This window comes from Panulirus ornatus, chromosome 15 (genome assembly GCF_036320965.1).
Source record: "Panulirus ornatus isolate Po-2019 chromosome 15, ASM3632096v1, whole genome shotgun sequence".
Lineage (NCBI taxonomy): Eukaryota > Metazoa > Arthropoda > Malacostraca > Decapoda > Palinuridae > Panulirus > Panulirus ornatus.
Window position 1 is genome coordinate 12056749 of NC_092238.1, and position 13049 is coordinate 12069797.

At 49.9% G+C, this 13049-nt stretch overlaps 1 protein-coding gene across 4 annotated transcripts in view; it reads right to left on the reverse strand.

The window, feature by feature from the left end:
• LOC139753729 (uncharacterized) overlaps positions 1-13049 on the reverse strand; it is a 579254-nt gene that overhangs the window by 56490 nt on the left and 509715 nt on the right. The window contains exon 4 of one of the 4 annotated variants that reach the window (XM_071670512.1): positions 43-5671. The exons of the other annotated variants lie outside the window; for them this stretch is intronic. Within the exon in view, the coding sequence (XP_071526613.1) occupies positions 4182-5671 (1490 nt within the window). The 3' untranslated portion in view covers positions 43-4181. Of the gene's footprint in view, positions 1-42; positions 5672-13049 lie in introns of those variants that run through there. 4 annotated transcript variants of the gene reach the window in all.

Genomic DNA, 13049 nt, shown 5'->3' on the forward strand with positions numbered 1-13049 from the left:
CAAACCCCATCTTCATCTTGTTTCAGGATGTCAAAAACAACATTTTTAGGAGCTTAACAAAAGCTTTTATTTACAGTAAGTACAAACACTGCTTACAGTTATGTTTTGAGTGCGATGCAGGCTAAAGGTATTTTGTAGAAATGTGGAATAATTACATTGTCCAAACAATCCCTCGCAAAAAAAAATATATATACTTGGAAGAGAAGCTGAACAAACAAACAAGCTCATTTGGTTAGCTTTGGCATTCATTAAAATACAGCAGCTTCTACATCTGCATCATAAATCACAGATAAAATAAAATACAAAAAGCAAAAAAAATAATACAGTAGTCAAATTTGGCATACAGTATCACATTCCATTGTCAAGTATCACATACATGAATAATAATATGGTGAGCTTAGCGGTCATAGCAGAAGCCGCTAGGGTCCAGCTACCCGCTAACTACCTCTACCTCGCCCTCTACTTGTGCTGGGGGCCAGCCTGTTGCTGGCTACCACCGGCTTATCTACTTATGTCGACTGGTCGATTAATCACAAGGCGGGCGCTGGCTACCTTTCCCTCGTCTACGGTGCTGTTGACCCGACAGTCGATCCGCCCAAGTCATCTTTATGGAGACGAAAGCTTAAGAAGCTGTGTGCCACACACCAGCCTCCTTACTACACCCTAATGTTCGTTCTACGTTAAGTCCCAACGTTAGCTGTCACCCACTACACTGTCAGTCTACACCTATGAAATTTACAGCCTACAGTAGTCTTTAGGAATAAAGCAAAGCTCTTACAGTACAGTCAAATCATTGCACCAGTCGGAATATATTACTACTACACCTGCACCATCACTTCCCACTTCTCCTCTGTCCATAATTAATGTCTGCGACACGCAACCACAGCCCTAAATGAGGCTCACACACCAGTTCAAGTCCTTAGACCAGCTACGCGCACACCTTCGACAGGTTTTAAACACACAAACACTTGTATTACGGTAAGGTTGATGCAGAGACTTGAACCTTACCGTCCCCCAACCCCCCAGCAAGTACTACATCCTTACACACTCGTCCGATATGTATTTTGTCAAGTGACGCAACATTAATACATTATCTTAGCGCCACGGGCTTCTAGTAAATATTTGGACATGACTTTGTGAGCAACTTTTCTTTTTTTTTTTAAATCATCTTTGTACTGACATAAAGCTTATAAACATGGAAAAGTCAAGTGCAGCTGAATAAACCTCTAAAAACAATAACAATATAGAACAATTCATCTAACTAAAAATAGTATATATATATATATATATCCATCTGAAAATGAGCAACAAGTTAACAGATAAACTTTACAAAATGGCACAAACAAACGTGGTTCCTAAATTTAATACTATAAGCGTAAAAGCGTTATCAGCGTTCTGAAAACTTTGCCTCTGCAGTTCACTTTCATCACCGTGCTGTCTGAGCAAGGATATATATCACAGGGTTCGCCTATAAACCAAACACTACAGGAAGAACACAACACGGGACCAAATGATCTGCCAAATGCAAGGCAATCTATACGTATACCTAAGACAACAACATACTGAGTAATACTACGCAACATATTCCATCACTGCAAGGGGGTAATCTAGTACCAGCGTTACCCTTAGAGTTATCAAATCTAGTACCAGCGTTACCCTTTGAGTTATCAATGCAAGGGGGGTAATCTAGTACCAGCGTTACCCTTTGAGTTCTCACTGCAAGGGGGTAATCTAGGACTAGCGTTACCCCCTATAAGGGAGTAACCTAGTACTAGCGTTACCCCCAGAGTTATCACTGCATGGGGGTAACCTAGTCCTAGCGTTACCCTCTTGAGTTTTTTCTGGCCTTTTCTCGATATACTTGTCGCCCCCTGGGTTCACCTACATTCACATAGGTTCCCTCGGGCCGCCTGGCCTGCTCAGACGAGGCTGGCACGAGCGTCTTTTTTTTTTTTTTTTTTTTTTTTTTTTTTTAAGGAAACACACCACATCCTTCCCCCTGAGCCGCCGCGCCTCACTCTCCCTCCTCCTGGTTCCTCCTTCCTCATCACTCCTCGTCTTCCTCCCGACCTCCTCTAGCGTCTCCATACTGGAGACGTCGGGATTAAGAGGAATACGCTGCATTCTTCGGTGTTGATATTAATGGCTGCTGACGATTCCACATTCTGGAGGCACGTCGCGCCCTCTCAGGAGAGGATGTGTATCATGCATGGGCCCGGAATCATCATAATCATCACCGAGATTCTCTCCTGTGAATCCTCCACACGTGTGGGTCGTCATCCACGCCACCATCGTGAGGTCGCCACACCTACTCGCACGCCAACACGATAAGAAAGAACAGAAAAGAAAAGAAAAAAAAAAACGGGTGGAAGAAACTGCGCACAGAAAACGGGTGACGGGTTCTCTCCCCTCTCCCTCTCCCCCCCCCCCCCCCCTTTTTTCGTCATGTGTCTCTCAACCCTCTTGGCTTTACGAGGCAAAAAGTTAATGGCGCACAAGAATGATAAAATCAATCCGGCGACCCCCGGTTGTTGTTGTTGTTGTTGTTGTTATTGAAATATGCATTTTCGCAAAAAGCTCCCAACATGGCCCCCGCCCGGATTTTACAGTATTCGTCGGATCCGGCACACAAAATAAGTGGCGGTGCGGAGGATCTCGGGCCCCAGCGCGTTGCAATTCCCAGAGATTGAGACTAAAGTCGTGTTATTACATTTGAGGCTCTTCCCACCAGTCCTCCTCTTTATCATTGTGTTCCGCCTCCAGAATCATATGCTTTTGGGATTCGAGGATATTCATTCGACGTGGAAATAACAGGGGGGCTACTTTCCCTCCCTCCCTCCTCCTCTGTGGTGAGGCGCGACGCCGCCCGGCCCGGCCAACTGTCGCAGAACCTCAACACAAGCGGGAACAGAAGGCATTATGTCAGACAAGACGCTTAGCAACGTTACATGCTCCACCAGATTCCTCCTGTCTCCCAGCCAGCAGAAAGGATCACCGTGACAGGATTCGACGACAAGTAATGGCATCACTGAACCTGTTAACTCCTGCACCACTCCTCATGATATTTGACTTTTCCAGTGGTATGCCTTCGATCAAGTGGGGTGATACCGACGCTCGCGACGACGCGCTTCATCGGCGTCAAGCCGCGGCCAAACTTACGGACGCGTTCATTTCACCCTAAAAATCCCAATACGACCCACATTCTAACCCTAGCCTCGACAGTCCTTACGGTCATGCCTGACGACCGGATCGTCCGCATCTCTGGTCTAATTGGTAGTTGACGAGAGCAAGAGCGACGCCTCTTTATCAGTGTATTGTCTAATCAAGCGAGGGGTTGTTTAAGAATGCGAGTGAGGGAGCGAGACACCCAGCTCGACCTTATATCATCAACCCGGTCTAATGTATGCACAGTCGGCGATATTTTCTGACAGTGGACTGGTAGCGCAGCATTGTCACTGCAGCTGTCTCAACTGGCCGACAACCTCCCCACAAAAACACGTCCAGCTACACTCCCAACTAATTAGAATTTTTGATATATAAACCAGACCCGGAGCACGAAGCCACCTCGTTTACTGGCGTCACAGGATCTGGTGAAAACGTCTTCAGGAATGACGGTGTTATGTGGTGTGTGCGGTGGGTGGCTGGCTGGGTGGTGCTAGGCTGGGGGGTCCAGCAGATTCCTTACACAGCTTCATGTAAGTCTAGAAGGAAGGCGACAGAGGGAGGGAGGGAGGGAGGAGGAAGGGGGCAATTCTACAACGCTTTTAATCCTCTTACGATTCTTGAGGAAGGGTCAGGGCTCAACAGGTGGTGATGGAGGTGCCTGTGTTGGTGCACGGCCAGGCTGGCTGAGACCAGGGGGACGGGACTGGAGGCAGGAGGGGTGGGCGACGCATTTCTACGAACAGCAAATGGATATGAACGGAACACTTTGGTACAGCCGTTGGTAAGCTTAAGATCTCAGGTAGTATGTTGACTGTACATAAAACTATCAACAGGTATGACGGCTGGTGGTAGGTATGCTGCTAGAACCCAGGGGTTCCTTCACCCTCCCCACCAGGTGTTGTCAGGGGGGCATAGTAATATTATGTGGCCGTAGGGTTCAACAGCCCAGCTGGCCCTGTTCCCTGGCCTTCACCATCCTCGGGTGAGGATGTGGTTTCTCTCTCCCACGTGACTGGTTAGTGGTGGACCAGAGATGTTGATGGCTGGGACGGGTTGGTGGTGGCCAGCACTGAGGTTGCTGCTGGTAAGGGCGGGCGATAAGTCGGAGGCCGCTGGTTGCGAGTAGAGAGATCCTGAGGAACGTCCTGCTGCTGTTGGTGGCCGCCCGCGCCTTCCAACACTATGTCCACCCATGCACGGAACCTCTCTGCCCGCCCTAAAGATGGGGGCGCTCGGGAGGGCTGAGGGCTAACGTCACTCTCAGCCCTATAGGAACTTTCCTCCTTGACTACCGTACATGAGAGATCCCCAGAAATAGGTTGCGAGTTATGCTTCTGGAGTGCTGGCTTCGGAGTCCTCTCCTTCGGTGGACTATGGGTACTGCTTGCTTTCAGAACTGCCAATGAACTGTCGTCATTCTCTGGATGGCCATTTTTCTTTTTTTCAGGGGCCAGGGGGCTATTTGCTCTGCCGGTGAGCAGTGGGCTGTTCTCCCTGCCGTATGGTCTTGGGCTACTCTCCCTGGAAGCCAAGCGGCGGGACGCATGCGCCGCCGACATCTCCTTCAGCGGGCCAGCTCGAGAGATGCACACGTCCTTTCCATCAGAGTACCGCATGCAGTCTCCAGCGGGAGGTTTCGACTGACGAAGGATCCCAGGCTCCACTTTCAGAAAGGTGAAACTTTCAGGATCCGTCTTCAGAGGATACTGTAAGTCTGGTTCGTGTTTCAACCGAGGACTCTCGTGGTCGTTCTTTGACCGCCTTCTGGCGGCCGGGTAGCGGAAGCCGCACTGGACCTTAGATGAGACGATGCCGAGGGCGCGGGTGCGTCGCCACAACGTCATGACGGGGATGTTGCAGCGTTCCGCCGCAGGCTTGATAGGTGTGCCAGCTTTGACAAGGGCTAGGGCTGCCATCAGGTCGGTCTGCGTCCAGCGTGAGGCTCCGGACTTTGGGGCCGATATGGCTCCCCTCCAGTTATCCCAAGCGCCCTCTACCTTTGTGGCACCCACTCCACCTCCGCCTCTGGTCCGGGTGATGACACCTACAGTATTCATGTTCTTTCTGGCAACCGTGCTGGAGTGGGGACTGATGCCACTTGACACGGGCTTCGCATTCCCCGTCTGAATGGTGATTACTTGAGAATCTTTCGTGCTGAAGCCGGAGATGGAAACATGACCTGCCGAACTGGTGTTGATGACGGCAGCGGTACTGACGCTGGTCTGGTTGATGGTGGTCTTGGGATGGATGTCGGAGGTCACGTGACAGCTGGGGCTGGAGACGAGGGCGGTGGTGTGTTTCTTCGTGTTCCACGTAGCAGTGGCGTCGAGGTCCTCACCGACAGGTATGGGCGACGGCGTTTGTAGAACTGGTACCTCAGGCTTCTGCGGCGGTTTGCTGGCGCTGGCGGTCGTCGAAGTGGCGGAAGAGACAGCCGCAGTGTCGGCGGCAACCGTGTTGATGGCAGGATCAGCGAACATGGTAGGGAACACGGGACCGCCACCATCTGCAAGGAAACACTGTGGGTGACGGTGCTGGGGGAGCTGGTCGTTAGTGCCAACCACGCCCACACGCCCACCACCATGCAGCAGCCCACGTGTTAGTGCTCCCAACCACACGCAACAAACCTTCCCGCACGCCCACGCTCAAACGGGGGGGGCCCAAAAATCTACTAATCTCAAAAGGACAGGACCAAAATAGTGCGTCAAGAGACACTTATGATGGGCAGTCTTGGCTCAACGCAGGCTCTCAGCGTTATCTTAAGACCACATGTAGTGGGTATCAAGACCACATGTAGTGGGTATTAAGACCACATGTAGTGGGTATTAAGACCACATGTAGTGGGTATTAAGACACAGTTAGCCTGGCTGGACATAAGACCTGCCTATCACGTCATATACACCGAGGGTGACAAAGACAATTCAAGCATCGCGTCTACCCCTCGCTCAACAACGGGTAGATGAAGGGGTAGACAGGGGGTAGGTGAACATGCGTTGGGAGCGGCAAAGCTCACACACACACACACACACACACAACCACACAAACACACAAACAAACTATAACTCGTTGTACTGTGTGTGTGTGTGTGTGTGTGTGTGTCTTCTGGTGTGTGCCCTGTAATGTAGCCGTCTCGATTACGGTGCACAATATTGCGGCTTTAGTCGTTATACAACGTGCTGATTAAATGAGCTCCTACGATCTCTTAAACTACGTGCCAATGGCGATATCTACTCCTTCCCCTAACACTGCGTGCCGATTACTGTAGTTCCAACTGTCTCTTATTCTGTGTACCAATTATGGCAGCGGCTGGGCAATTCCAGGCACATTTGAACGAGGCCATTTCGCCAGACCGCCTCGGATTTCAGCGAATACTTTTTATGATACCACCAGACCATATTATGAAAGCCGGGCCATTTTTAAAACCCACGTGACATTATATTTGCAAATTTTAAAGTCTAAATTTGGCGTTCTTCCTCCACATTTGGCGTTCTAACTCCCGGAAATACAGTGTTTAACTGTCGTGTTCTCTTTCGCCAAGTTTCTCTCGGGGTGAGGAGCGTGAGGTGTAGCTGGGACGCGTGGTGATCCATGGTGATTTTTCACTTGTATGAAATCATTTTTTTTGGGGTCAGTCGTGAAAAAAAAAAAAAAACACGGGCGGCCCCAGACCAGCGCCTGGTGGTACGCTTATCTCAAATTTGGCGAGATAATAGATATAATCCCAGTTCTGACGGAGACCATTGTTCCCTCTGAAGTCTGCCCAAATGACACATCACATCCCCTTAACATTAAATGACCCACTTTGTATTGCCGGATCATATCATGGCTCGTGGTGCATCTTAACGTGTTATACTTAACTTCAGTCATTCTATAATAATTTTTTTCTTTTTTTATTCTAGATTTTAACTGATATTTTTTTTTCTTCACTTTACGACGCTAATTCTTACTTTTGTCTTCATATCTTTCTTTTGAGTCCGAATTTTTACAAAATATATATATATATATATATATATATATATATATATATATATATATATATATATATATATATATATACTCACAGAGCGAGGCACATCCTCCCCTGCCCAGCTCCGGTTACGTGAGAAACATGGTTCGGTAATGGACCTGTACAGTATACACAGCCTCCTCTTACCGGGTCATCGTTAACCCTCCAGGTTTATCAAAAACCACCATCGTTAACCCTTCAGGTTCACCAAAAACCACCATCGTTAATCCTCCAGGTTCACACCCATTATCGTTAACCCTCCATGTTCATCGCCATCATCGTTAACCCTCCAAGGTCACCACCACATCGTTAACCCTCCAAGGTCACCACCATCGTTAACCCTCCAGGTTCATCGCCATCATCGTTAACCCTCCAGGTTCATCGCCATCATCGTTAACCCTCCAGGTTCATCGCCATCATCGTTAACCCTCAATGTTCATCGTCATCATCGTTAACCCTCCAAGGTCACCACCATCATCGTTAACCCTCAATATTCATCGCCATCATCGTTAACCCTCAATGTTCATCGTCATCATCGTTAACCCTCCAAGGTCACCACCATCATCGTTAACCCTCCAAGGTCACCACCATCATCGTTAACCCTCCTAGTTCACCACCAATATCGTTAACCCTCCAGGTTCATCGCCATCATCGTTAACCCTCCCGGTTCACCATCATCATCGTTAATCCTGTAGATTCACATCATCATGACCACAACCATCACCATCTCTGCAACTGGAACTTTCGCTAAAACAACCAACGCTTGTGGACCCACAACCATCACAATAACAACCACAATCTCCGCGCCCGCAACCACCATCGTAGCAACCACAGACTCCACACCCACACCTATCACAACCACAGACTCCACGCCCACACCTACCACAACCAAAGACTCCACGACCACACCTACCACAACCAAAGACTCCACGACCACACCTACCACAACCAAAGACTCCACGACCACACCTACCACAACCACAGACTCCACGCCTACACCTACCACAACCAAAGACTCCACGCCCACACCTACCACAACCACAGACTCCACACCCACACCTATCACAACCAAAGACTCCACGACCACACCTACCACAACCAAAGACTCCACGACCACACCTACCACAACCACAGACTCCACACCCACACCTACCACAACCACAGACTCCACACCCACACATACCACAACCAAAGACTCTACGACCACATCTACCACAACCACAGACTCCACACCCACACCTACCACAACCACAGACTCCACGCCCACACCTATCACAACCACAGACTCCACGCCCACACCTACCTCAACCACAGACTCCACGCCCACACCCACCACAACCTCCACGCCTGCAATTCCCATCACAACCACAGTATGTACGCCTACAACCACCATCATAACAACCATTACCTCCGCGCCTACCATCACCAGAACAACCAATACCAATAACTACCTGACACCATAATCACCATCGTCCATCCCCACAACAATTATAACAATTATAATCTTTTCCTCCAGTAATTTTCAAAGCACCAGAATAACCCATCTCCACCCACCCCTCCTACAGCCAACACTGCCCACCACCCACCCATCCGCGTACCTCGTAACAGCCATCTTTACCCAGACCCCCCCAACAATAATAACTTCGTCCACTATCACAACCTTCAACAACCCACCGTCAACAACCCTCACATCCGTCCCAACCACCACGCCCTCATTCGCCGCCTCCGCCACGCCCACAATCGCCACCCTAACACACACACACACCACATCAACCACACCCGTAACATGGCTGCCAAAACCACTCTCTACCACAGACCCTGCCCCCACCGTGACCGCCACACTACTACCCCCACCTCACCATATACCACCACACCACCATCTCTGGTTACGTCAGCCACCACCACACCCACCACAGTAAGATAGGTAAGTTCCTCTGGCGTTTGTTCGATGCTCAAATATCGTGCTCGCCATTTTCATGTCAATCTCTACCCCAACCGAAAAAAAAGATATATATATCTATATATAAAAGATCAAATGAACAAACACGTCGTAAAAAGATATGTTCATTCTTCGCAACAGAACAAAAAAAAAAATCGAAGACAATAGCAAAAGACCGTTAGTGATCTGTGAAGATGAAGATGAAAAAAAATACAAAAACGAAATGTGAAACTTTAATTAATTCACAGGAGCCCATAGCGCTGGCAACAGAACTCAGGATTCATCAATCATGATTTGGAGCGAAACAAGCGTGGTCCCTCCCCACCACCTTCCTCCTCCTCCTCCTCCTCACCCCCGGCCGGACGAGTTCTCCCCTCCCCATTCTCCCCCATCCCCCCTCCTCCTTCCTACCTCGGTCTGTCGGAGGGAGTCACACACACAGTGGGCGTCAAGTCGTCGTCTACGCACGAGAGTCGTAACCCCCGGGTCGTTCGTCACTCATTCCCTTCGCGTGTCGTGTGAGCGATTAAGACAGTTCACCACACAAGGATGGTCACTGATGCAGTAATGAGACGGCTTCGTTCCATTTCTCTCTAATACGGTGAGCACTACGCGCTAGTTGTACTTTGTAGTAAAATGTCTTATGTAAACACACACACACACACACACACACACACGACAGCGTCAGTCGTTCGCCCAGCCTCGGTAAACCCTCAAGTCGCCCAGCCTCCCTCCCTCCTTCCTCCTCCTCATCCTGACGACGCAGGTAGCAGCACACAGTCGTCGTGTCGTGGATGGATGTAGTCGGTTCCAGGTCGCCGTGACCTGCCAGAGCCTATCCCCAGCCTGATCTATCTCCCGCTGGTGGCCATGAGCACTTACATCCCTCTATCCTGATATATAGCTCTGCGCGTCCCCTACTAATCGCGAAAATCTATCCCACCGCCAGCCTCACCTGCTGACGGCAGACTTTTCGCCTAATAATCTGTCTCTCGACTTCGCATTGTCCTCGTGCGTGAAGGCACTCGAGTCCAGCACAGAGCGCCAACCAATCACTGAGGACTTTGACCACCTCAAACATAAATATATACCACATCTCAGGCGTCTCAAAACACGTCATGATTACATAAATGGGAGACAAAGTACGGTCGTACGTCACTCGTACGGTTTACGTGGAGCGAGACTCCTCCGTCGACAGTCAAGCGTTGGAGACGGAAAAATCTTGAGCAACGGCAGCATCACCGCCCGAGCTACCGGGGGTCCTGCCTCGAAGGACTAGCGACTGGGAGAACAATTTCTATGGGTCAGTGCGAGGTCACAGCCGAGACGCGGAGACAAGGGAGGGGTCAGACGGTGAGTTTAACCTCTCAACAAGCTCTGAGTCACACAATCCCATCACCAGGGGACCCCGGAGTCACAACAAGCTCTGGACCACACGTTACCATTCCCGAGGTCCTGAGTCATAAGCTCTGGGTCACAATTTTAATCCCCAGGGCACAGAGTCACAAGCCATGGGTCACAGTAATGATCCCACGATACCAGAGCCATTACAAGGCCTGGGTCACAATAACAAGGTCAAGGTCACAGTAACAAGGCCTGGGCAACTGTTACGATGCCCGGGTGACTGACATAAGGCCCGGGTGGCAGTGACAAGGCCTGAGTTATAGTAACAAGGTCTCCGAGTCCCTCAGCGTACACCTCGGAGGTCTTATACCCCCATAGCTCGGGTTGGCCCAAGCGGCCGAGTTAGGGTCGATGGCCGACCAAACTGTTGGCTACGGCAGCCAGCAGAGCAGAGGCTCACGTAACCACCACAGCTTGGACAGCCTGCTACACCTTGTATACATACTTATCCAAAGCTTTCTTATATTCCTTCCCAGTGCTTTCCACTACGTTCCTGGTGGCTGGAGGCCCCGATGTTCAATGTGTTTTCTCATCTTGTGAGCATCGCACTTTTTGACTTTAAAGATAATATCATGTCGTCTTCCATGCCTGACGTGCCAACCAGGAATTATTTCTGAGCGTTAGATGGAGGGACAACGCGCTTTAGCATCGGTCAACTGTAAACGTAAGGGTAGACTTCTCCCGTCAGCAATCCAGTGAATAAAGACTGTGAATCCATTCATTTCTGGTGGTTCAGTTCCTTTACCACACCAGTACTGGTAGTGGGGGACCTACGAACACTTTCTAATACTGCCGTTTCGCTCGTCTTGTGCAGTAGTGTTATCACAGAGCTAAGAGTATTAGCGCAATGAAGAATATCATCATCATTTTCTCCACTCTTGCCTTGAGGGTCCGTAACATCCAACTTACCATCTTTGTGGATGAGAGATAACTGTGGCCTTATTTTGTTCGCCGCAGTCAACATCGTCCGAGGCCTTCCAAACTCTGCGACCAACATAAGGACGGTATCTGTGTCCGTCCAGTACTCTGTACCGCTCTTGACTACTTCATTCTCCCCATACCGAAGGAGTCGGAACTTATCCCCAGCGAAAAGCGCGTCGTTCCCGTAGTCCCAGAGGGGATGACCCGCGTTCACGTCAGTTCGTGGTCTGTCCCTGTCTTCTCTCAAGAGATTTTCATATTCATTCTAATCATCTGGTCTTGTTTAGAAAAATCATGACGTGGTCTGTGAGTTAAGGTGATGGACATCCATCACCCGGTCATACCGGTTATTCCCAACCTACGCAATTTGCATGATATGATATCAGGGTCACAATTTATCAGTGACGAGGCCTGTATCACTCTGACAAAGCCTGAGGTCACATTAATACGGTCTGGGTCAAAGTAACAAGCGCCGGGGTCACGGTGACAAGGTCTGGGTCACAGGAACAAGGCCTGCATTACAAGAAGGTCTGAGTCACGGTAACCAAGTCCGGATCTCAGTAACAAAAGCTAGGTCACAGATACAAGGTCTGGGTCACAGTATCAAGGTCCGGACGTCAGTGAGAAGGCGGCTCAGGTCACAGTCAGGAGGGGTGGGTCACGGCTGGAGGCGGGGAGGACGGGACACTAGCTGGGTCCAGAACTCGTAAACAATACTTCATTCCACTCCCGGCAACGTCGCTCCACCCGACCCACCACTCTCCTGTCTCTTCTCTATTTCCTCTCCTCTCCTCTCCTCTCTCTCCACTCTCCACCTCCCTGCGGCAGGGTAACTCACATTGCATCTGGTGGTTACCAGGCGACCGACGTATATTTTTTTAAACGTTTGTTTTTATCTTAGATAACCAGACACTACAGATCGCTACCCGCAAGATCCACCGACTCACTTTTGCTCTGGGCTTTCACACGATCGGTCTTTCCTGTTTGTACGTAAAACGCAGCCGCCAGCAAATGCGTTTCTCTTTTACAATCGATTCAAAAAGCTTAGAGGCTTGGCAGACACACCCTACACAGTGGTGGTTAGGTCAGAACATAATGGCCCCAAGTTACTGCCACACATACAGCATCAATGCACGGTCCTCAGCTTCCATACGAATATTCGTACGACACGTTTCTCGAGTAAGAAGTTCGTGGTGCGTGGACGAGGTGGAAGCATTAGAGTAACGATCCGGCGGCAACAGCGATAGGAAATAACATCTCCGTCGGCGATAGCGATATAAGTGCCGCGACGATCGATCTCGACGATAAATCAGTCACTTATCACAGTGGCCAAGTTCCTTGTCCCTCCCCGTCATTACCTCTCTTTGCATTCTAACTCCTTCCTTCCCCCACCATCACTACCACCACGCCTCTCTTCTCCACCAACACCATCACGACGCCTCTCTTCTCCAGCATCACCACCACGACGCCTCTCTTCTCCAGCATCACCACCACGACGCCTCTCTTCTCTACCAACACCACCACGACGCCTCTCCTCCAGCATCACCACCACGACTAAACTCTTCTCCAGCATCACCACCACGACGCCTCTCCTCCAGCATCACCACCACGACT